This window comes from Pelobates fuscus, chromosome 7 (genome assembly GCF_036172605.1).
Source record: "Pelobates fuscus isolate aPelFus1 chromosome 7, aPelFus1.pri, whole genome shotgun sequence".
Classification (NCBI taxonomy): Eukaryota; Metazoa; Chordata; class Amphibia; order Anura; family Pelobatidae; genus Pelobates; species Pelobates fuscus.
In genome coordinates, this window is record NC_086323.1 from 436,452 (window position 1) to 463,114 (window position 26,663).

Genomic DNA, 26,663 nt, shown 5'->3' on the forward strand with positions numbered 1-26,663 from the left:
CGAACTATGTTTACTGCCTGCATCGACATTGCTCTTATGACATATGCATATGTTGGCGCACCCGGGTGCTAGTTACTGTTGCACCGAGCATGGCCAAATAGAGGCTCTACGCTACTTCTAAGTCTTATCTGGGAACAGAGGCATGAGGGGAGGCACGAGACACACTTCTAAGCAGCCAGTTACCCTCATGTAATTATCCCCCCCCCCCCTAATATTATTTACTTATTTACTCACATTCTTATTTATTTTCACATACAACCTGGCCGCACGTGCATGGACCAAGGTTCCTGGAATCCATGAGAGGACTCAGCTAGGGATCTTCACGTAGGGCCCTATCCCTCAGGCCCCCTTCTGCTCAGGGGCAACCCCTCCCCCCCCCTCCTTTTTTTTTTCTTTCTATTTTTAAATTTTTACTATTATTACTCTATCTAGCTCACAGAAATTACCTATCACACGAGCTACTTAAGCCCTGTACCCGCTCTCCCGCATATAAATGGCTCAATGTATACAGCTGTAATCCAACATATCGAGCTAGTCCTTCGTGTCACTCCTTTTACTCAATATTATACACCGTATAAAGGTACACGCTCCCAATCTTAACTGGGCACTTAACATGTACGACTCCCTACTCTGTAGCGAGTATGCAATATGCTCCCGCAAGGTTGTCCACTCTTCTTAAATTTCAATAAGTACACTGTATATGTTTATTGAGTAAAGAATGCAACAAACGCCCATCACTCAATCCCATGCAAAAGCTAAACCTAACCTGTATAACCCAGCCTGCCTCACAACATAAAAAGCTTGATCATTAACTGTATGTTTAATCTTCACATGTCAAACTACAATAGGCACCCATCTCTTATTAACAATCTGACCTAGATATGTTTGTCTAGCCTGTTCACTGAATACTTAAAAAATTTGCAGAATTATTGCATGCCATGTACAGAATCAACTGTTTGTATTACCAGGCTTGTCGTTGCTGTCGTGGCACTACAAGTTAAAATGTATTCTACTAAATGCACAACAAAAATAAAGTATTACCAAAAAAACAAAACAAAAAAATTAATAAAAAAGGGACTATGGGGGGGGGGGCAGAGCCAGCACTCAGCCCGATCAGTCGCATGCCTGCAGCTCTCCGACGATCGGACGCCTTAAAACCCCAAAAAAACAACCAAACCAGCTGCCTACTGCTTGGCAAGAAGCATCACAGCACCCCAACACCAATGGGAAATAAAACAAAAAAACTGCGTCCGGATCGGCCGCGGCACTCCGCCGATATCGGCGAACTATTCCGGAGACTGCATGGCACAGCGGGGCCTAAGATGGCGGCCGACATGGATGAATACTCCGATAGCACGGATGATTTTCCACTACACTGTCCGGAGACTCTAAAATACCGAGAGCCGGCAAAGCCAATCCAGCCGACTGGGGGCCACCCGGTGACCACAGAGATACTCACCTCTCTCCTCTCAGGTCTGCGCCAGTCATTATCGACAGAGATCTCCCAAGTGAGAGATGATGTCAGAGAGTTCACCGCCCGCTTAAACACCGTTGAGCAACTCACCCAAGCTCACACAACCCAGGTGACAGACATCCAGACACAGGTGAGGGAACTCACCACAGCCCACACTGCACTGTCCCACCAATTAGCTGCCATGGAGGACAAACGCAGATGGAAGCACATTAAAATCCGAGGTATTGCTGACTCGCTGACCCCGGCAGAGCTACCCCACTTTCTCCGCAGGATATTTGCAACCCTGCTGCCCGCCAAGCAAGCAAAAGGGATACAGCTAGAGGGCATGTTTCGTTTACCCAAACCACCACAACTTACTGGCACCGCTACTGGGGACCTCCTGGTCAAACTACTAAATGGGCAAGACAAAGCTGCGCTCATGAGCGCCATCAAAGGAAAGAATCCCTATAGCTTCGAGGGCATGGACATAACATTTTACGCAGACCTATCCCGCACCACCCTGCAATGGCGGAAATCCCTTCGACCACTGACGACTGCACTGGCGGCCAGAGGGGCGACATACCGCTGGGGACCAGCTCATGTGCCTATAGTACAACACCAGGACACTGAATACAGAGTCAATGCTATAACAGAGATGGACACTGTAATGGCAAAACTGGGCCTTACTAACCCCCCTCCAACCACAACAACATGGGACCCAGCCAACATTGTTCCATTTATTCTGGATCAGGGGGCGCACAGAGGAAGGAAACTCCACGAACCACCACCTCCAGTCTAACATGGCTCACAAGTTTAATATGTTTTTGTTTATACTATGTTTTCATTCTTTTATGTTACACTATAAATACCGGGTCTGACCCGGGAAGGTGGCTCCAATATACCAACCACCCCCCCCCCCCAACTCCAAACAGCACATGGCATGCTTTAGCTTACTCACAAGGAGTTGTATTATACGCCGTCCAGGCACTACGCTCCTCTTTCACTACCTATGTTGGTCTAAGCCAGGTCACGGCCCCATCTCATACCTAATCTACCGACCCCCCTGACGGCCAATTACAGCTATTTCCATGCACCCGAACTAGCACGGGTACACTTGCCCTACCCCAATGTAGCAAGCTCTCTAAAAGCGGTTATTGATAAGGTACGCTCCTACAGCGCCCACCGTGGCACCACCGCCCTCGATAACGCCACCAACCAGGCGAAAGCAAAGGTTTTCTATAAGCCTCCTAGCTACTGTCCCACTCTAAGTTTGACTAATACCAGGTACCAAACAACAGTACTTATCAATGCAATATAGACGTTATATATATATAGCAGACGCACGTGTCACAGCTGTCGTAACCTCTTAACTTTACAAGCCCAAGTTTTCCTTAATGTCTAACTTTCATCACTTAAAAATGTGCAGTAATTGCAAATGTCATACTGATGTTATACTTGTTACAGATGCGCTTGACCTAGCTGTTGTGGCTATTCAAGCAAGATGTAAAGCTTGCACAACAAAAATAAAGAATAAAAAAAAAAAAAAAAAAAAAGGGACTATGTTGAGTGGATTCGTGCATCAGATTATTATGGGCGAATTTAGCCCATGGAAGCAGTTCCACCCAATCGTCTTGGTGCTCAGAAGGGAACCAACGGATGTATTGTTTCAGGCATTGATTCATCCTTTCCGTAACCCCATTAGATTGGGGATGGTAGGAAGAAGAAAGGTTAAGGATAATGCCTAATTGGTCACAAAATGCCCTCCAGTACCGTGAAATAAATTGTGGCCCCCTGTCAGAAGTAATATCTTGAGGTATGTCATGTAAACGTACTAACTCTTTTATAAATAAAGAGGCCAGTTCAGAACAAGAAGGCAATTTGATTAGTGGGATGAGATGAGTCATCTTAGAGAATCTGTCGATTATAGTCAATATAACCCTATGATTCTTGGAGGGAGGTAGGTCCACTACAAAATCCATGGCAAAGGGTTTATCGGGAATGGACAATGGCAAGAGGAGGCCCAAAGGACGTCCTTTGGATGATTTCGTGGAGGCACAGACCCTACAAGCAAGAACGAACTCGCGAACGTCCTTCTTGTATGAAGGCCACCAAAATTGTTCTTCGAGTAAAGACTCAGTTTTGTGAATGCCCGGATGCCCTGCCAATTTGGCATGGACGGTGGTGATTATGTGGTTGGATGGGATTATGGAAGAAAAATGAGTTACTGGATGCGATAAATGTTCATGTTCACGGGATAAGGCGTCGGCCTTAGTGTTCTTTGACCCTGGTCTGTAAGTTACAATGTAATTGAATCGTGTTAAAAATAAAGACCATCGAATCTGCCTGTCTGACATTCTTTTGGTTTCTCCAAAATACGAAAGGTTTTTGTGATCCGTAAGGATGATGATAGGAATGGTTGACCCTTCTAACAGATGGCGCCACTCCTTGAGAGCTGAGATAATAGCCAATAATTCCCTGTCCCCAATGTCGTATCTCTTTTCTATCTCAGTTAATTTCTTAGAAAAAAATCCACAGGGATGTAATGGTTGATCATCAGATGGAAGTTGAGATAGCACCGCTCCAATACCGGTTTCTGATGCATCCACCTCTAATATAAAAGGACGTGAGGGATTGGGATGTCTCAATACCGGCGCTGAAGAAAAAGCCCTTTTTAATCTCTCAAAAGCTTCCTTGGCCTCAAGATTCCATTCCATGGAATTCCATCCTTTTTTGGTCATGGCAGTGATAGGGGCAGTGATAGAGGAGAATCCCTTAATACATTTTCTATAATAATTGTCAAATCCCAGGAAACATTGGATGGCTTTGAGTCCAACGGGCAGGGGACAATTTAGGATAGCTTCTAGTTTTTTCTTATCCATTTGAAATCCAGACCCTGAAATTATATAGCCCAGGAAATGCACAGTGTCCTTATCAAATAGACATTCTCTAACTTACAGTAAAGCCCGTTTTCTAAGAGTTTAGAAAGAACCAGCCTAACATGAGTATGATGGTCTTTAATATTCTTGGAGTAGATTAGAATATCGTCTAGGTAGACAATAACAAACATCTGTAAATATTCCCTTAAAACATCATTAATGAAGTCTTGAAAGACTGCTGGGGCATTACATAACCCGAAGGGCATGACCCGATACTCGTAGTGACCATAGCGAGTATTAAAAGCAGTCTTCCATCCGTGCCCTTTCTTAATCCTGACTAGATTGTATGCTCCCCGCAGATCCAATTTCGTAAATATTGTCGCCCCTTTTAATCTGTCGAAAAGTTCTGCAATCAAAGGAATAGGATAGGCGTTACGTATAGTTATTTTGTTTAAACCCCGATAATCAATACAGGGTCTTAAATCCCCCTCCTTCTTGAAAAAAAACAAAACAGCGCCAGCTGGGGAGGAAGATTTAGTAATAAATCCCTTTCTTAAATTTTCCGTGATATATTCTTCTAGTACTTTATTCTCGGCTACAGAGAGAGGATAGACTGTGCCTCTAGGGGGCATAGTGCCGGGTAATAAGTCAGTAATGGGACAGTCATAGGTCCGATGTGGAGGTAATTTTTCTCCCTCTCACGGTTCAAAAAACGCTTTCAGATTGTTTGGGTATCTGAGTGGTTAAAGGTTCCATAGTAGGTACATTAAGTAGACCAACATGCTTAATAGGAGTAATACACTTTCTGCGACAAGTCTCACTCTATTTTAAAATTATTTTTTTCTCCCAATCTATAGAAGGGTTATGTTTAGAGAGCCAAGGAAAGCCAAGAATAACAGGAAAAATGGAAGAAGTGACCTGTTGCAGGATTATAACCTCCCTATGCAGGGAACCTACGGACAATACCACTGGAAGAGTCTCTTGTGTGATAAAAGGGATTGATAATAGTCTACCATCTATGGCCTCAACGTCCAAGGGTGTTGATCTGCTTTGAAATGGGAGAGCATGTTCCTGACCGAATTTGTGATCAACAAAATTCTCGGCCGCCCCAGAGTCTATCAAGGCAATGGTTGGCACCTTTTTTCCTTCCTACTCAATTACTATAGGTAGAAGAAGCCTATGTTCTTTTTTATCATTAAAGGAGGACATACACATTACACCCAAGGCCTGTCCTCCTTGAGGGCTTAGGTGCGGGAGTTTTCCGGCCGGTTGGGACAGGTTGAACGAGAATGACCCTTTCGGCCACAATATAGGCATAGTCCCTCCCTACGACGGTATTGTCTTTCATTCTTAGACAAATGCATAACTCCCAGTTGCATAGGATCTGGGGGAGCGACTGCTGTTGTCTCGGATGAAGGGTATGTCAATGCCAGGCGTTCTGGCACCCGTCTAGGTCTGTCTCTGGTATTCTGTCTATGTCGGAGGCGCTCATCAATGTGGGAAAGATATGTGATTAGTTCCTCCAGCACATTGGGTAAGTCTCTAGTGGCAACTTCATCTAGAAGTTTATCAGAAAGCCCGTTCATGAATACGTTAACAAACGCTTGTTCATTCCATCTAACCTTGGCCGCATGTGTACGGAATTCTAGAGCGTAATCAACCAGAGAATGAGACCCCTGTCTCATACGTAACAAGGTCTTGGCAGCATTAGTCCTCTTCCCTGGGGGATCAAAAGTCCTCCTAAAAGCTAGCGAACTGGTCCATGCGATGGTCCAGTTCTTCAAACCGGTCATCAGATACCGGCCCAAGAGGGTTAACACCTGCAGGGTCCATGGCCCTAGTGTAATGTCACGACAGTGACCCCTTCACACAGCGTGAAACCCACAGGAAGACGTTTACCGGATCTTAGAGTGGCCGGACTAGCGTCTGAGAATAGTTAAAGGAATAGCCAGAGGTCAAGGGATTACGGAAGACGGGCACACGATTATCCAAGCCAAGTAATGGGAAACCAGAAAACAGAATAGTCGGAGAGATAGCCAAGGGTCAAATACCAAGAAGGACAAGCAGTAATAAATAGCACTAGGGGACTTTAAACAAGAACCACACTAGGGCATCTGACAAGTGTCACGGTAGCCCTTTTATAGTGTGGGTTCTTTGACTTTAACTTTAAAGCCACGCCCCCAAAAGGTCCGGGAGCGTAGCCACATTTGAATTTTGGCGGCACTTTCTTTCTGATGTCAGCGCGCATGCGCCACGTCATAAAGGTGGGCGTGTTCCGAGCGGCCGGCGTCAGAAGGACTGAGCCGACTCCCGGAAGTATGGGAGGAGAACGGCGCGCTGCGCGGGACCGGCGGGGAAAGGTAAGCGCTTGTTACAGTACTGGCGGCATTGGGCCTTACGACCCCCCAGACTACTACAGCTTGGGACCCAGCCAATGTTGTCCCGTTTGTCCCAACTCTCAGGGGCACATCTGGGATGAAGACTACATGAACCATTGACTTTTGTTTTTCATGTTTTTTTTTTTTTTTTTTATTACTGCATGCTTAAAATATTGAGATTTGCCCCTCCAGTTTACCTTCAACACAAACTGACCACTGACTCTATGCCACTCCAAGCCTCCTGCTTACACAAGGCAGGCCACACCCACGGTCACCCACCATAGACACCGGGAATAACCCGAAAAAAAGAAAAAAAAAAGCTGGCTCCACTTTATCAACTACCCCCCCCCCCTCCCCCCCACTCCAGCTCCAATCAGCCCATATCATATTTTGTTTATTGACAAGGTGTTGTTTTATATGTTACATTAGGTATCATGTCGGTACCCTCTGTTCTTTTTAGTTGCCTACATTAGACTAGGCCATATATTGGTCCCCACTACTTATATTGCAAACCAGACCTCCACATGACCACTCACTTTTGTTTCCCTGCACGACCACAGCACAGTTATACCGGCCTTATCCCTAACGGAGCAAGACTCGCACAATCTACCACTAATCGCGCTATACTGACGCACATCAGACCTTCTTATACATGCTTATTTTATCCTCAAATGTACCTATGCCATCGATAACCCTACTGTTCATATGGAAACTGCTCTCTTCATAACTTAAAAAGCTGATGTTTTATTTTATACTTGACTCTTACCTTTTAACAATGTGCACTTATTATATATGCCATGCTGATTTTATACAATGTTGCCTTTGGGCTTGTTATAGCTGTAGTGGCTATTCAAGCAAGATATAATGCTCGCACAACAAAAATAAAGAATTATAAAAAAAATAACTTCATCTCCAATTTATCTCTATTTTTTTATCTTTTTTACATTTTTATTCCCATGAATTCCTATAAACTTCTTGAATCCATATTATGACAATCTTTAAAATGTGAGGACATGCTATGGTTTTCAAAACCATTTTCATAAGGTCTGTATGCAGATATGTAGGGCTCTTGTTATATGCAACTCTAAGAATATACTATATTTACTTCAATGACCATGTGGATAAATATGTATTTTCTACATATCATTTGAGTAAATATATTATATTCTTAGAGTTGCATGTTAAATAAAATCCTTAATTTTATGTTTATGATTAATAGTATAGACATGAATGTTTTATTTTTTTGGGAGTCTAACTATTTTGGACCAGAACACTGGGTCCTATCTAAGTGGTGGATGGGGTATGTTCTTATTGCCATCAGGATTTTGCACCATCTGGACTTTGTAGCTCTGAGGCTTAGGGGACAAGTTCTAACCTGGTTTATTTATTTATTGTTGGGCTTCGAGATCCCATAGCCTCCTACTTATTACTTCTAGGGGAAGGGTAATAGCTTATGTAAGGGATCACCTGGTACCCCGACTGGGTACCTCCGTTGAAGGATGCTCCTAGCGCTTACAGAGGGCTCCAAGCGCTCCGCAGACACCACAACCACCGCAGACCCCACGATCCGCCGCAGCTTGGTTGGGGTCTCGCCGTCTCCTACCCACCCTGGACCTACGACAAGGCTCCAGGTTCCAGTGGGTGAACCCCTCCTCCAAGCAGGAACAAGCTCTTAAAATAGCTTAGAAGTGATTAGCTAAGGGAGTATGCAGAGCATAGCAATCCCTTGTAGCAGATTCCCCCAATAAGAGACAGGACTCAGATTGAGGGTGAAGTAGAACTCAGGTTTAATGGCACACACTCTGCTTTTATGCAATTCTCCCATGCAAGGGAGACGCCCACAGACAATTATACATTACCCAATCACACAATGGTTACATCCCACACATCTCCTCCCCTTAGCCTGAGAGGTAACCCAATTATCCGTACAGTTTAAACATACTTTTTACCCAACTTTCACAACTTTAAAACTATACATCCAATATTAATAAAATATTGTTACATATTATTAATCAGCACATTCCAAATACAAACATACCCAAAAATCATTTGATTCCGCTCAGCCGTTCGGGAGATAGGTATAAGTCCTTTATGACCGACCGCAAGCACAATTCATGCCCAAAACAGTTCCATGGATTTGGGCTGTGCGGTCGGTCTATTTTGCACCGAGAAAATGACTAAGTCCCATTCGAACGAGTGTTAGAATCTTCGAACGGGACTTAGTCTCCAGCCGCGGTGTCGAAGAAGGTACGGGTCAGCTGTGTTCATGCAATTGGGTAGCCGAAAACAGTTCCATAGATTTGGCTGCACACACCGCTGACCGAGTTCGAATAAGTTTAAAATGGCCACCGCCACGTGTTCGTTTGTCGAATGGCGGCCACTTCGACAACTTCGACACTTCGTCGACTTCAGCACTTCGACTGCATCCGAAGTGCCAGTTTAAAAGTACAAACCCTTTCTTTGTACAACACAGTTAAAGGGCCAGAAACAGTAGAATATGAGTCCATTATGCCCAAATACAGTTCTTAAAGGGCAATACATTGCAGGGCCATAGTCGCAGGACAGGAGGCTAGCAATCAGTCCTCTCCAATGCCCAGTGGCAAATGGCAGTTTGTCACAGCTTAGATGAAGAAAGAAGGGTGACATTTTCTGTGACTCCCCTTGTTAATACTATTTCAGTTTTTTTTTACATTTATTTGGTTATTTTCATTTTTAAAATCATTTAAAGAGTGGACTAAACAACGGTCCTTAGACCTAAACATACCCAACGTAGGGTTATGTTGAAAATTGTTTTTTTCACACACTACACATTCTCATAATTTAGTAATGGCGGTGTGCTTTCTATTGTTTCATGTGGAGTGTTTTTGCACGGGAGCCTTTATTTTTTAAGAGCAATGAGATACACGCACAAATAATCAAGATTTTGTTGTTAACATGATGCCAAAAAAATTAGTGGCAGATACAACTGAAAACTTTAATAGTCTAATAACCATGAAATGGTTGTGTAATAATGTCCAACATGTGTATATATTTTAATAATCCTTTATGTATGTAACACTATAGGGGAAAGCTGGAGAACGAGGACTGCAAGGACTACCTGGCCCCCCTGGCCCAGAGGTAATTGTTTCAGTACCAACATCCTACTCGACCTGCTGTGCTTTAGTCATGCCATGTCCCTTCTTAAACAAAAACTCTGTTGACTTCTGATTCGACAATGTTCTTAAATAACTTAATCTTGTATACACATCCCTTGCTCCTCCTCATCCATGTCTCGTATCATGCTAGGTCCCTATTACCTCTGCTTCTCCACATCCTTTATCCCACCTTATACCCATATACTCCTTCCCAACTCCATTAATTTGCACATCTAGCCTGCTACTAATGGGACAAGCTCCCTCCACACATCCTCAGCCACCTCGTTTTCATCTTTTTGTAGACTCCTCAAGACTGACCTATACGCAACCTTTTTCCTTAAATCATCCCCCATACTGGCTCCTCCCTGTCTACCTGACCCCATTCCAGTACCTACAGTTCCCACCTGTGTAATCATCACCGTGAACAATATTTCCCCCAGATATAATTCCTTTTTATTGAAATATATATGTTAATCATTTGTTCTATGTAACATCGTTCTCTGATTTACTGTACTCTTTGTTCTATAATCTAGAATTATTAAAGACTTCTAAAAATGCATCATATTCCACTAGAATGGACATGGTGGTTCTTTGTCTAATGAAAAGGGAATGAGAAGTTGCACAAGTGTGTGTGTGTGTTGGTGGCTTGTTGTATCTCTGTAGTTGAAAAACTAACAGTGTACTTTCATTCAGCTCACTCCAGTCTTGTCCAGACTGTGCCCCTGTCTGTACTATTCTCAGTAGTGTCAAGGCTGTAAAGGCCACCATCAGGGCATGAATGCCTGTGATGTGTTCAGGAGTCTAGATCAACACTGGAGATCGCATGGAGCCATTTCACAATATGTAGTCCAATATAGTATAACTTTCTCTCCAAACTGGACTGTGTTAATGAACCACACTTGCGGGGCCCCTGAACAACCTGGCTGAGCTGACTCCAAGTGATCTTAAATCACTTCCTCCCAGAGCAGACACACACACAGAGCCACGCAAATAGAGGAGCCCAGGAAAACCACAATTCTGCCTCAAAATAATGTGCACACAGGCAGCGTATGTATTTGCGTTTGTGTCTCTTTATGTCTGTGCGTACATGTGTATCTGAGCGTATGTATGAGTGTATGGCAATGTGCATCTGAGTGTATGTCTGTGCATCAGTGTGCATGTGAGTGTGTAAGTCTGGGAATGTGAGCATGTATGTCTGTGGGGGTAAATCTTTCTCTGTGTGTTTTAGTGTAAGCATGGGAATGTGATCATGTATGTCTGGGGGGGTAAATCTTTTTGTGTGTGTTTTAGTGTAAGCATGGGATGTGATCATGTATGTCTGTGGGGGTGAATCTTTTTGTGTGTGTTTTAGTGTAAGCATGGTAATGTGATCATGTATGTCTGTGGGGGTGAATCTTTTTGTGTGTGTTTTAGTGTAAGCATGGGAATGTGATCATGTATGTCTGTGGGGGTGAATCTTTTTGTGTGTGTTTTAGTGTAAGCATGGGAATGTGATTATGTATGTCTGTGGTGGTGAATCTTTTTGTGTGTGTGTCAGTGTAAGCATGGGAATGTGATCATGTTTGTCTGTGGGGGTGAATCTTTTTGTGTGTGTGTCAGTGTAAGCATGGGAATGCGATCATGTATGTCTGTGGGGAGGAATCTTTGTGTGTGTGTTTTAGTGTAAGCATGGGAATGTGATCACGTATGTCTGTGGGGGTAAATCTTTTTGTGTGTGTTTTAGTGTAAGCATGGGAATGTGATCATGTTTGTCTGTGGGGGGGTGAATCTTTTTGTGTGTGTGTCAGTGTAAGCATGGGAATGTGATCATTTATGTCTGTGGGGGTGAATCTTTTTGTGTGTGTTTTAGTGTAAGCATGGGGATGTGATCACGTATGTCTGTGGGGGTAAATCTTTTTGTGTGTGTTTTAGTGTAAGCATGGGAATGTGATCATGTTTGTCTGTGGGGGTAAATCTTTTTGTGTGTGTGTGTCAGTGTAAGCATGGGAATGTGATCATGTATGTCTGTGGGGGTGAATCTTTTTGTGTGTGTTTTAGTGTAAGCATGGTAATGTGATCATGTTTGTCTGTGGGGGTGAATCTTTTGGTGTGTGTTTTAGTGTAAGCATGGGATGTGATCATGTATGTCTGTGGGGGTGAATCTTTTTGTGTGTGTTTTAGTGTAAGCATGGTAATGTGATCATGTATGTCTGTGGGGGTAAATCTTTCTGTGTGTGTTTTAGTGTAAGCATGGGAATGTGATCATGTATGTCTGTGGGGGTGAATCTTTTTGTGTGTGTTTTAGTGTAAGCATGGGAATGTGATCATGTATGTCTGTGGGGGTAAATCTTTTTGTGTGTGTTTTAGTGTAAGCATGGGAATGTGATCATGTTTGTCTGGGGGGGTGAATCTTTTTGTGTGTGTGTCAGTGTAAGCATGGGAATGTGATCATGTATGTCTATGGGGGTGAATCTTTGTGTGTGTGTTTTAGTGTAAGCATGGGAATGTGATCATGTATGTCTGTGGGGGTAAATCTTTTTGTGTGTGTTTTAGTGTAAGCTTGGGAATGTGATCATGTATGTCTGTGGGGGTGAATCTTTTTGTGTGTGTTTTAGTGTAAGCATGGGAATGTGATCATGTATGTCTGTGGGGGTAAATCTTTTTGTGTGTGTTTTAGTGTAAGCTTGGGAATGTGATCATGTATGTCTGTGGGGGTGAATCTTTTTGTGTGTGTTTTAGTGTAAGCATGGGAATGTGATCATGTATGTCTGTGGGGGTAAATCTTTTTGTGTGTGTTTTAGTGTAAGCATGGGAATGTGATCATGTATGTCTGTGGGGGTGAATCCTTTTGTGTGTGTTTTAGTGTAAGCATGGTAATGTGATCATGTATGTCTGTGGGGGTAAATCTTTTTGTGTGTGTTTTAGTGTAAGCATGGTAATGTGATCATGTATGTCTGTGGGGGTGAATCTTTTTGTGTGTGTTTTAGTGTAAGCATGGTAATGTGATCATGTATGTCTGTGGGGGTAAATCTTTCTCTGTGTGTTTTAGTGTAAGCATGGGAATGTGATCATGTATGTCTGTGGGGGTGAATCTTTTTGTGTGTGTTTTAGTGTAAGCATGGGAATGTGATCATGTATGTCTGTGGGGGTAAATCTTTCTGTGTGTGTTTTAGTGTAAGCATGGGAATGTGATCATGTATGTCTGTGGGGGTAAATCTTTTTGTGTGTGTTTTAGTGTAAGCATGGGAATGTGATCATGTTTGTCTGGGGGGGTGAATCTTTTTGTGTGTGTGTCAGTGTAAGCATGGGAATGTGATCATGTTTGTCTGTGGGGGTGAATCTTTTTGTGTGTGTTTTAGTGTAAGCATGGGAATGTGATCATGTATGTCTGTGGGTGTAAATCTTTCTGTGTGTGTTTTAGTGTAAGCATGGGAATGTGATCATGTTTGTCTGGGGGGGTGAATCTTTTTGTGTGTGTGTCAGTGTAAGCATGGGAATGTGATCATGTATGTCTATGGGGGTGAATCTTTGTGTGTGTGTTTTAGTGTAAGCATGGGAATGTGATCATGTATGTCTGTGGGGGTAAATCTTGTTGTGTGTGTTTTAGTGTAAGCTTGGGAATGTGATCATGTATGTCTGTGGGGGTGAATCTTTTTGTGTGTGTTTTAGTGTAAGCATGGGAATGTGATCATGTATGTCTGTGGGGGTAAATCTTTTTGTGTGTGTTTTAGTGTAAGCATGGTAATGTGATCATGTTTGTCTGTGGGGGTGAATCTTTTGGTGTGTGTTTTAGTGTAAGCATGGGATGTGATCATGTATGTCTGTGGGGGTGAATCTTTTTGTGTGTGTTTTAGTGTAAGCATGGTAATGTGATCATGTATGTCTGTGGGGGTAAATCTTTCTCTGTGTGTTTTAGTGTAAGCATGGGAATGTGATCATGTATGTCTGTGGGGGTGAATCTTTTTGTGTGTGTTTTAGTGTAAGCATGGGAATGTGATCATGTATGTCTGTGGGGGTAAATCTTTCTGTGTGTGTTTTAGTGTAAGCATGGGAATGTGATCATGTATGTCTGTGGGGGTAAATCTTTTTGTGTGTGTTTTAGTGTAAGCATGGGAATGTGATCATGTTTGTCTGGGGGGGTGAATCTTTTTGTGTGTGTGTCAGTGTAAGCATGGGAATGTGATCATGTTTGTCTGTGGGGGTGAATCTTTTTGTGTGTGTTTTAGTGTAAGCATGGGAATGTGATCATGTATGTCTGTGGGTGTAAATCTTTCTGTGTGTGTTTTAGTGTAAGCATGGGAATGTGATCATGTTTGTCTGGGGGGGTGAATCTTTTTGTGTGTGTGTCAGTGTAAGCATGGGAATGTGATCATGTATGTCTATGGGGGTGAATCTTTGTGTGTGTGTTTTAGTGTAAGCATGGGAATGTGATCATGTATGTCTGTGGGGGTAAATCTTGTTGTGTGTGTTTTAGTGTAAGCTTGGGAATGTGATCATGTATGTCTGTGGGGGTGAATCTTTTTGTGTGTGTTTTAGTGTAAGCATGGGAATGTGATCATGTATGTCTGTGGGGGTAAATCTTTCTGTGTGTGTTTTAGTGTAAGCATGGGAATGTGATCATGTTTGTCTGGGGGGTGAATCTTTTTGTGTGTGTGTCAGTGTAAGCATGGGAATGTGATCATGTATGTCTGTGGGGGTAAATCTTTCTCTGTGTGTTTTAGTGTAAGCATGGGAATGTGATCATGTATGTCTGTGGGGGTGAATCTTTTTGTGTGTGTTTTAGTGTAAGCATGGGAATGTGATCATGTATGTCTGTGGGGGTAAATCTTTCTGTGTGTGTTTTAGTGTAAGCATGGGAATGTGATCATGTTTGTCTGGGGGGATGAATCTTTTTGTGTGTGTTTTAGTGTAAGCATGGGAATGTGATCATGTATGTCTATGGGGGTGAATCTTTGTGTGTGTGTTTTAGTGTAAGCATGGGAATGTGATCATGTATGTCTGTGGGGGTAAATCTTTGTGTGTGTGTTTTAGTGTAAGCATGGGAATGTGATCATGTATGTCTGTGGGGGTGAATCTTTTTGTGTGTGTTTTAGTGTAAGCATGGGAATGTGATCATGTATGTCTGTGGGGGTAAATCTTTTTGTGTGTGTGTCAGTGTAAGCATGGGAATGTGATCATGTATGTCTGGGGGTGAATCTTTTTTGTGTGCATGGCATTGTGTAATTGATTTTGTGTAATTCATAAACTTTCTCAGGGTAATTCAATACATTTTGAAAGTCCCATACCAAAGGGGATAAAACTATCTGGTGATGTACGGGGCCATTCGGACACTGCTATTTAGCAGAGAAGGCTCTGAATGAGCCCAAATAAGGTCTAGGATTCAGCCGGCTGAAAACCAGAGCCGGGTTTTTAATATTCCCAGGCAAGTCTCGAGAGAAGTGACTGCTTGCAAACCCAAAAACCTCTACAGATGACAAGAATAAAAATACATAATCTAGTACAGCTAAATATTTTTTGTTTAATGGTTTTAGAAAGAACATAAAAGGGAGTATCTCCCATCATGAGTGCTGTATTCCCAATTTGAATATTGCTAATTGTATTATTCTCTTCACACATATACCGATACAGAGATACAGAGAGAAAACCAAACGTGTGTACATTTCAAATTAAAATAGCTTTAACAGAAAATGCACTTACAGGTATTTAGGAATAAAACCGAACATCTCCATAAAATAGTGCTTCACACCATTTCACAAACATCCCAATATCACCAAAAAAGACATAAAACAATAAAAAAAAACAGGGGGGCGGAGTCTGACTCCTGAACTAAACAGACATGCTTTGTAAGAGCTCCTGCAGCAGTTGATGAATCCCCGATGATATCTTGGGTTGCCGGGCTGGGAGCTTCGAGCTGAGCTGATACCTACTTGGGGGGCACCCTGCTGAATCGTTTGAGACCTCTCTCGGGACCCTCGGCTACCGGACACCGCAGCGGCAGTTTGAGGCCTACCAACTTGAGAGGGGGAGGTACGTCCGACTTCCCCACTCCACTCACCCTGCAAAGCAAAACTCCTGCTCCCCCCCTCTGGACCGGTGGGGGTTATCCCGGTCTCCACTGGACTGCCCTGCATAATCGCTCCAAGCACCAACCGCCTGTTCCGCGGCAACCACACTCCACAAGATGGCGGCTGCCAATGCCTCTGGGGTACAAGGCCGAGAGCGGTCCTGGGGCGATCAGCCAAACCATGTGGCACAGCAGCCTGACACATACCCTCATAGCTCCGTGGACCGACTCTTACAGAGACTTGATGAGCATTTCCAGCGCTTCTGGGATGCTCTGGAGAAACACAGAGCTCCGTTATCACCCCAAACACAAATAGTTGATCAGAGGAGTGGGGGCGGGAGCAGGAGAGCTCCCTTGGGCCTAACAGTTACTCATAAGCCCGTCTGTCCTACTACTGGCCTACCCGGGCTGAGGGCCACCATGGGCTTGACCATGAGACATCGCCCACATCGGCGGAGGACTCCCCGCCGCAGGCAACGGCGCACCATCGGGGCCACCTGCCGTTCCCGAACCGGGAGGGACTCAGCCCACCAGGGCAACCGGGTCTGTGGACCAGAGATGTTGACTCCCAAAAAGGCCTGGGGCTGGAGGGGGTGTCCGCCTCGCCACCAACGTTCCCCCACCTCTGACCAATGCCCAACTACAGGCAACACAAACCTCGATAAGGGCTGGAAGCACCGAAGCACATCACACAGGAGACGCAGCGGAGCTCCCTCTAAGAGACCCAAGAGCCACCTCCGAGCAGTGCCAGCTGCGCAGGAAAGCCTCGCTGACGACCGCTAGTGCTGGAATCAAGCCCAGGGACTCCACCGCCGGGGTCAACTGTACCGGCAATCGAGACATTCCCACACTGGGCATAGGTTGAAGTACCTATCACCCTGCCCCACGGATGACAGGCCTAAAATTGTTCCATGTGAGCACATTTCCCGGCTATTACCAGATAATGCCAGAATACCCAGATACCTTGCCGGGTCTGCAGTCCAAATATCACTTTTTCTCTGGCATGTTAACCTTAAATAATCCTCATACGCTAGCACAGGCCTAAAGGCAAACTCCAAGCCCTTCTACGCAACTAGCCTACAGTATCACAGCAGTTCTTTTCAATTGATTAGTGTTTTCTTTTTGTAAATAATCGTTACCAGTGGATTCATAATTTGTTAAATCTTGCTATAGCACACTCAGCTAATTAAGGCTAGATGTGACAACAATGACACACTTTAGCAACAGGGTCTAGCCATACCCACTAAGCACGTTAACTGTGAGAGCTGCAGGATTAGCCAGATACTACAATACTAACAGCTGAGACGTATAGGCTCTTCGTGCAACTATGTTTTTTCTCTAATAATATAAAATGTGCAATATCTCTCTGGTCACACTACTGTCACACATTTAGCATATATTTAACTGTACAGCGTGTTTATATTAGGATTGTACATTACAGGTGTTTGTCACTCCTCTGAATACTCTTCCCTGATATGTGCATATTGCTAAATCATTTAATCCAAACGAGAACCTAAACTGTTGAAATATCGATCTCATTAACCTAAAAATGTGCCTGACTAACGAATGCTACAACCTGTATTACAAATGTTTACCATCTTATCCTGATGTCACTGTTGTGGCGCACCAAGGCTTCTTGTTACTTCTGTGCACAACAAAAATGAAGAATAAAAAAAAAAAAAAAAAGTGTAAAAAAACAAAACAAAACATAATGTACAGACAAGAGAGCAGAATAAAATAGTTTAACTACAGTGATAATGAGTTAAAGGAGGAGAGCGTGGTCTGGACTCCGAGCAACATGGAAGTCTAAACCTTGAGCTCCTTGCCACCAAGCTCCTAATAGCAAGCTACAGCCAAATTAACCTGCTCAATGGGGTGCACTAAGTGACAGAACCACCCGCAGACCCCTAGGGGTGCACCCCCCCATCCTCGATGTCGGGCCCGATGGATGATTTCCTCCAAATCCCACTGGGGCCTACCCACGAGGCACACAGCTCCATGATGGTGCCTATATCCACTGCTTCCACTAGCTCAGAGCCCGAGCAACCCACGTTGGTGGATATAGGTGCAGATATCCGAAGACTGGCGGCGACGATGGTCACTAAAACTGACCTCCAAACGCAGGCGACCTCCCTTACAGCATCTATCACCTCAGCAGTGACCTGCTCCAGACTGAAGTGGACACGCAAGGAGGCCTGTGACGAAGTGCCCTTCGCCACTTGTGCCTGGAGGGGACTACTGGCTAGCCTCCTGCCTTCCGACTATGGCCTCTCTGCTGATAGCTGTATTTTACCCTGCAGAAAGGTTTATTTGTGTATTTCTGCCAGGGCGTTCGGGACTTTCAGTATGTGAGAAGTGCTACCCCAGATAGCTATGCCATGGAGCCTATTCGTGTAACGAAAGACTGTGGAAAAGACTTTGGCTCCATGGCGATTGAACTGTATGTATGTGATCTGAGCGCCATTTGTTAATAATGTGCGCTCAGATCTAAGCTATCTGGGGATATGTTGCATGTATATGTTTTATGTAGTAATTGTAACATTGTGTAATTTTATGTCTTTCTGTAACCATGTGGTTAATGGAGTCTTGCCTCTGTCCTGGGAGATAATTTGATTACTTCCCAATTATCTCCGGGATAGAGAGGAGGGATTGTGATGTCACTGTGGGAGTGTTTTGTTTGTATTGTCTGTGATTGGCTAATATCCAATGTGTCCCATTGTTCCATCAGGTCCCCTAGGGGAGTGTCCAAAAATACCAGGCAGGTAGCCCTCAATAAACCAGACCTACTTGCACCTTTCTTTTTTTTTTTTTTATTCTTTATTTTATTGTGCAAGAAAAGTACATAGCAACAAGCAATGCCACAACAGCGATTGCAAGCATAATGGTCAACATTTTATATGTTATTGTAGATTAGTCAAGAGTGGAACCGACATGTCAGCTAAGAGATAAGGGAGGCAGGTTATTCATTTAGCATAACCCAGCTGGCATTATTGAAGTATTATGAGGTTGCATACTTAGCTGATGCACATCTTGTCTGTGTGCTGTTTAAAATCACAAGCTGAACGATTCGCTGAATCAGCACTAATTCTAAAATAAAATATTAATATTGAACATTTAGGGAACAGGCTTGTTCAACGTGTCTAGGGATGTAATAGAGCTGATGGTTAGTGCCATAACAAGCAAGACTAAAAACCTTAGCAGTGCACTGGCTTGGGTAGATCTGTGCTTGCAGTCTATGCTAGTCACATTACTAAAACTCAATATAAACGGTAAGTAACAAAAAGGAAATCATAGTTAGCACTTGCAAGGCACAGAACATGGCTTTAGCTGCTGTATATGGTATGAAAACACAAAATACATGAGTAGGTTAGTAGTCCTGGGTAAAGTGTAAGCATGTCAGTCCTACTATGTCTATTCGGCAGCCGCGTTTTCCAGCCAGTCATAACACGGTGTGTGGATCATCCGATCCCTGTGCGCTGCTGGGTAAGGGAGCGTTCAGTGGGATTCAGTGGGTCTGCTGTGCAGCTCCTTGCAGGCATGGTGCCTCCTCGGCCCTGGGTCAGTGTGAGGGCTGGTACTTTCAGGCCATGAGCCTGGGGTCCTTTCAGGATCTTTTCCGACGGACGGGTGCGTTGGGCCTTATATCGGTCGGGCGTGTGTCTTCGCGTGGTTCCTACGGCCCTCGGCTTATGTGGCCGGTACCTGTGGGTTTGTCCCCTCTGTGCCCTCTGTCCAGGCGGGCATTTGCAGTTGCAGAGGTATAGGTCACCTTGGAACCCTTCAGAGGTTTCCCAAGCCTCCTGGTGCTGCAGGCTTGCGCTTTATTTGGGTCGGGGGTGTATATGACCCTGACTGGTCGCATTAACTTAGCCCAGAACCGGTCAAAGATTTCCTCCAGGGAGTCTCTCGCTTTAAGGATGTGAATGGATGTTACAGGCTGTTGCTGCATGCCACGAGTTTTGCAGCCGCTTGTGTCCGCCATTTTGGAGGCCCTCACCTCCAGTCTGTTGGTGTCGGCTGTCGGCCGACTGCAGGTGTGTAGCAGGGCCAGCTCCGTGTGGCGGGGACCGGTATATTCCCCCCCCGGTCCATAGGGGTGGGGGATGCTTGGTGCCTGCCTGTGGCCCGGTGTGGCGAGTGGGAAGCGGCCGTCTTCCCAGCCCGTCCATCCTGTAGGCTCCAGTCCGCCGTCTCGGTTCCCAGGCATTCTGGGTGGCAAGTGGGGTGTCTGCGGGTGTATGCTGGGTTCCCCAAGCTATACAGCCGCAGTATGCGGGTCCTTCTGCGTTTCACCCCCAGATTTTAGGCTGTGAGTGTTCCAATCGGCGGGAGCTCAAGCAGAGCACGTCTTACTCACTTGCTTGTCAGGCTCTGCCCCCTACTTGCACCTTTTTTGAAGCCTTGGCTCATGCTTGGGGGAAGGGATACCTACACTCTGGGGATTGCTGTTCACAGACAAAGTAACTGACAGCTACTCCGTATACCTAAAGTCATAAAATGCTTACACTGTTCACTTTACTAAAACTTTATCATAATGCATACCACCAATATCTCCTCTGCTTCATGGAATCTCGTACCGTTAAATTAATTGTAAGCTATGACGCAGTACTATCCCTGTTAGGACCTGCGTGTCCACTCTAAATATTGCACTTTTTTGCATGTTTTATACTGTCATTTATCCTGCTCAATAAACTGCTTTGAGAACTTTAAAAAAAAAAAAACCCAATGAGTTAAAGATAAAAATAAAGATAAAAGCTGCTTAAACACCAACAGAATCTCCCAGATTCTGACAAAGGATAAAATAGGACACAAAAAGTGTAAGCGCTTAGCGAATATACCCCAGAACATAACACAATGTGACAGATCCATCTATATGGATTTATATTGTTGGTCCGTCTGTTTGCCTTAATTTTGCTGGATTTCCTGTCCGTATGCCCCTGTTCATGTGATACTGGACTACCGAATGAAACTGCCGAACAAACGGCCACCCAGGAGAGGAGTGTGCTGCTGGTTAACCTCTTGGCCCCAATTAGAATGTTGTGGTTAACCACAGACACCTCTCCATTCCATTCATACGGGTGGTCGTCGTTCGTATGCCGACCACGAGGCGGCAGCCATTTTGGGACACGAGGAGAATCAGCAGTGTTCGGTGTAAATCCTATGGAACTAAAAACGGACACTTTATCTGCCGAACACCGCTGGAAGCTGCCGCCCGCCTTCTATTTCGTCGAGGCATACGAACACTGGTCAGTTAGGGAGTTTTATAACATTCGTATGGACTTTACCCAGATAGCCATCCCATGGAGTCATTCGTATACCGAAGGACTTGTGAAAGACTTTGACTCCATGGCGATTCGACTAGGTACATCGGATCTGAGCACTATTCGGTAGAAATACGCACTCAGATCCAGGCTATCTGGGGATACGTTACACGAACCATATGCATTCGGTATTTCTGAAGTTATGTATTTCACTGTAATTTTCTTATTGTATTTCAAGATGGCGATTGTCTCTATCCTGGGAGATAATTGAGTTTCTTCCCAATTATCTCCGGGATAGAGAAGAAGGATTTATGGGTAAGATGGGAAGGGCTTATGTTGAAGCCACTGCGATTGGCTACTGTCCAATATATTGTACAGTCTTCCATGTGGAGACCCGCATAAATACCGGGCAGGTAGCCCCCATTAAATACATTCCTGTTTGACCTTCAAGACGGAGCTTGGTCTCGTTTGTGGAGGGAGTTATTATTGGGACAGCGCTTTCGTTATTTCTAATTGTGGAAGGAGTTCGACTGAATTGCTGATCGGGAGTTGCCGCGTTCGTATGCTCCGTTCGGGAGTTTGACGATCGGCTGGATTAAAACTGCATTTCTGGAGAAAGGGGATTATTCACTAAACGGCGGCTTCATCTACCTGGCGGTGAGTGTCGTAACACACAATATTTATAAAAATTTTATTTAAATAGGTGTCTGGGGGAAATATATAAGCTGTAATTCTCAATTTGCTTCTGTATCCAGCTTCTAATTGGTGTTTTCACCTCTATGTCCTGTGTGTAATATCGTATCCACCTTAAAAACAATATTCCATGGTGTAACGGAGCTTCCTGTACCCCGGTTGGGTACCTCCGCCGACGGATGCACCTAGTGCTTACCAAAGGCTCCAAGCACTTCTCCAGACATAAGTACTGCTGACCCCATGTAACGCCGCAGCTTAGTTGGGGTCTTGCCGTCTCCTACCCACCCTGGACCTACGACAAGGCTCCAGGTTCCAGTGAGTGAACCTCTCTTCCTCCAGAGAGCAAAGAAGGAACAGCTCTTACAAGAGCTAGTGATTATTCAAGGGAGTATTAAGAGCATAGCAATCCCTTGTAGCAGTTTCCCCCAATAAGAGTCAAAACTCTAGATTGAGGGTAAATCAGGAACAGAGAGTTTAATGGCACATACTGGTCTTTTATACAAGTTTTACAGCAAAGGTGGACCTAGTTGGGCACCGAGACACAAAACATGTAAGCCAATGAAAACAGTGTAACAAGGAACGACACTCCCACATACATTACACAATCCCTCCTCTCTGCCTGTGATACAATTAAGGTAGATAATACAATAACCTCATTATCTACAGGCAGAAAGACACACATTTTCCCCAAAGTACAGAAAACACCCCAAAACATAACATATCCCCGGATAGCCCTGATCTGGATGAAAAACATATCCAAAACTCACCCAGATCAGAGCAGGGGTTCAGGAAATTCCTGGAGGTCTCTTTTGACCAACCGCACGCACATATTCATACCCAAAACAGTTCCAGAGAATTAGGCTGTGCAGCCGCTCTATTTTCAATCACAAATATAAAGCATTGCGCTTACAGCAGCAGTAGCTTAGTATCCAAGAGCTCAAAATACATAGTAAAAACAAAGAGAGCGCAGGTAACGTTCTCTTTGTTTTTACGGTCTATTTTCAACGTCTAAGTTCCGTTCAAATAGTCGAACAAGAACCGTTCGTGCAAATAGCCAATGTTAAAGTGCCATTCAAATTGTCGGACGCCGTTAAACTCCTGTCGAGGAGTCGAAGTCCTGGAAAAGGGAACTCAACGACAAAACACAGCTGAATGCGTTTGACTATACTAACGGCGACCACCCAGCCATTCGGCAATTTGGCTGCGGTTAACTCCCAACCTCAGAGGTAAATACGCTGCACACTCCACTTGTGTGTGGTCCGGCTGTTCAGTGGTTCGAAGTTCCACTTCAACCACTTCGAAAGTTTAAATGGGGCATTGTGCCAAGTCCTAATATGCACAAATAGTGTTTTTAAAGGGCAATCCATCCCAGGGGTCATAGTCAAAGGGCTAGAGGCTGGCAAGCAGGCCTCTCTAAACCCCAGTGACGAAGGTGCTTTCATCACACGAGGAGAGGAGGAGAAATAGTTAAACAACTCCCCTACAAAGAAATGTTTTGGATTAACACACTAAAAACTTTTGTGCTGTTCGGACTGAATGCAGACTTTGAATTTGCAAATATTTTATAAACCAGAAAGTATTAATTATTGCTCACGGCCAGGATTATTTCTAGCCATATTTTTATTTATTTTTTTCAAATATTTCATATACCTCATGGTATCTGTTAAATTTACACTCTGATTGTTAGCGCCATGAGTTTTTAAAAGAAATATTCCGGTTATTACACGTGGGCTGTGCTCCCCTTTTTTTCTTTTAAATTTGTCTTTTTCCTTTACTCGTACTCTTTTATGAATGTTTCTTTAAGTATTGTCTAACCTGCTTCTTTTCTGAATAGTATTGTATTTTAAGGATCATCAGTTTATTGTAGACCTTTGTATCAGATATGTCTCTAATGGGTGAAATAGGAAACCTAGGTTTTCCCTAAAATTAGGAAAGAGATCTTTCGTAAATGTTTGTTTTAATGATGTGGATAATTAAATGACACCTGAAACAAGTGTTTGCATAAATATAAGATTTACATTGTATAATGAAGCAATGTGCGAAGAGAACACTCACTCGATATTACTGGCAGTATGACAAATCAGACGCGTGTTTTTATAACTCTATATATTTCTACGAATACATGAGTCAATGGTAGATATATCCATCTTGGCACTTAGATCTCAGAGACATCATTCCCTTTTTATGATTTTTGTAAAGGATTCATACAATTGTCCCATAAGAAATATGGCAACTAAGTATCATTGATATAATAAGTAAGCAGTATACCTCTATGGGACCATGATTTAATCTATTCCGTCTTCAATAGGCGATATTTTCGTTTTAGTGGTTATATTTTATCTTATTATTTTTTATAGGGGTATGTACGGTGTGTTTTGCTATTTGAGCACTTTTATCAATGATGTGGAAAGTTAGTGAGATATGTGGGGAATCTGACCACATTGTAAAACATTCAGACTTTTAACCTGTTTCAATATAAAGGTTATATAACTTTAAGGATCACGACCATCCCGAACAGAGCATGGGATATACATCAAGTGCACTGAGCGGATCGGAGCGGTGATTTCACCAAGCGGTAACCTTGAACTGTCGCCTGAATATCATACCGTACTTTTTGCTGTTTTAGTGGTACTTGAAGGCAAGTGCCGACATATTCGCTTGTAAGAGTTTTAATATAGGGCATTTAGGAGGGGGTTTGAATAAATTTACTGTATCCCACTATGTTTCCATTTCCCTATTGTTTTTAAGGTGGATACAATATTACACAAAGAACAGAGGTGAAAACACCAATTAGGAGCTGGATACAGAGAATCACAGCTTATATTACCCACCCACCCCCCCAACACCTTATACCAGGACTTTTTAAATAAAAGATATATATATATATATATATATATATATATATTTGTATATTGTGTTATACCAAACTTTGTTCTGGAGTATATTTGCTAAGCGAATAAAAACGTATTTATTCTGTATTGTTCAGACTTCTTCAGGGATCAAATTGCTAATAAAATAAATGCCCAGAGTCTCCGCCGAGTATGAAAGCTTGAGGGATCAATGTGTTATTACTGAGACCCCCGTCTCAAAGCTTGAGGGATGGATGTGTTATTACTGAGACCCCCGTCTCAAAGCTTGAGGGATCGATGTGTTATTACTGAGACCCCCGTCTCAAAGCTTGAGGGATCGATGTGTTATTACTGAGACCCCCGTCTCAAAGCTTGAGGGATGGATGTGTTATTACTGAGACCCCCGTCTCAAAGCTTGAGGGATCGATGTGTTATTACTGAGACCCCCGTCTCAAAGCTTGAGGGATCGATGTGTTATTACTGAGACCCCCGTCTCAAAGCTTGAGGGATCGATGTGTTATTACTGAGACCCCCGTCTCAAAGCTTGAGGGATCGATGTGTTATTACTGAGACCCCCGTCTCAATGCTTGAGGGATCGATGTGTTATTACTGAGACCCCCGTCTCAAAGCTTGAGGGATCGATGTGTTATTACTGAGACCCCCGTCTCAGTGAGGGGGAGTTCAGGCCTCATTAGGAAAATCTGACATTTTACTTATCTTATAAATGACCTGCTATGAAACTGTAAGGAGCGGGAACGTGACGTAATATAATCAGAGGTAAATATAATATCGTGTATTTTATTTATAATTTGTCCTCCCATTTTAAAGTGGCGGCTGGCTGCTAGCACTGCTAAAATCAGGTGAGCGATAATTCGCTAATTAGCCCCAAATTTGTTATTTGGAAATCGTGCTTTATTAATATTCAGAATCCTATACTTTGTAACCGGACACCAAATGCATCCAATCAGTCCGTGCAGGTTCGGTCAGTTTTACCAAAATCTAACCAGAATAAGCTTTAACAAATGGAACATTTGCCATTCAAGTGGAAACAGATATTTTCACCAGAATTTGTCAAATTGGATGTAATTCAGTGTTATTGAATTTCTGTGTTTGTTTGAGAATGAATACGTAAATGGGAATGAGTGAACAGTATATTCATGGACGAGTATGTCTGTGTAACTGTGTATGTGTGAGTTTGTCAGCAGAATGGCTTTATAACTAGCCCTACGGCCTCTGATGGGAGTCTTGCAGACTGTGCCCCCTACACACTCCGGCATGGCAGCTAGCGGGGTTATTCTCAGTACAGACCGTGCCCCCTACACACTTCGGCATGGCAGCTAGCGGGGTTATTCTCAGTACAGACCGTGCCCCCTACACACTCCGGCATGGCAGCTAGCGGGGTTATACTCAGTACAGACTGTGCCCCCCTCCAACTCTGGCATGGCAGCTAGCGGGGTTATTCTCAGTACAGACTGTGCCCCCTACACACTCCGGCATGGCAGCTAGCGGGGTTATTCTCAGTACAGACTGTGCCCCCTGCACACTCCGGCATGGCAGCTAGCGGGGTTATACTCAGTACAGACCGTGCCCCCTACACACTCCGGCATGGCAGCTAGCGGGGTTATTCTCAGTACAGACTGTGCCCCCTGCACACTCCGGCATGGCAGCTAGTGGGGTTATTCTCAGTACAGACTGTGCCCCCTACACACTCCGGCATGGCAGCTAGCAGGGTTATTCTCAGTACAGACTGTGCCCCCTACACACTCCGGCATGGCAGCTAGCGGGTTATACTCAGTACAGACCGTGCCCCCTGCACACTCCAGCATGGCAGCTAGCAGGATTATTCTCAGTGATGACCAGACTGTGCCTGGCTGTGTTTCCATGCCTTATTAATGCTGTCTTCTCTCACTAGGGTTTTCCTGGAGATATCGGTTTGCCTGGGGTTAATGGTCCTGAAGGACCAAAGGTAAGTTATT

General features: G+C 44.0%; 1 protein-coding gene across 4 annotated transcripts in view; it reads left to right on the forward strand.

The window, feature by feature from the left end:
• COL24A1 (collagen type XXIV alpha 1 chain) overlaps positions 1-26,663 on the forward strand; it is an 808,926-nt gene that overhangs the window by 374,085 nt on the left and 408,178 nt on the right. For all 4 annotated transcript variants that reach the window (XM_063427613.1, XM_063427615.1, XM_063427616.1 and 1 more), the window contains 2 exons: positions 9,771-9,824; positions 26,600-26,653. In XM_063427613.1, coding sequence (XP_063283683.1) covers positions 9,771-9,824; positions 26,600-26,653 — 108 coding nt within the window. The remainder of the gene's footprint in view (positions 1-9,770; positions 9,825-26,599; positions 26,654-26,663) is intronic.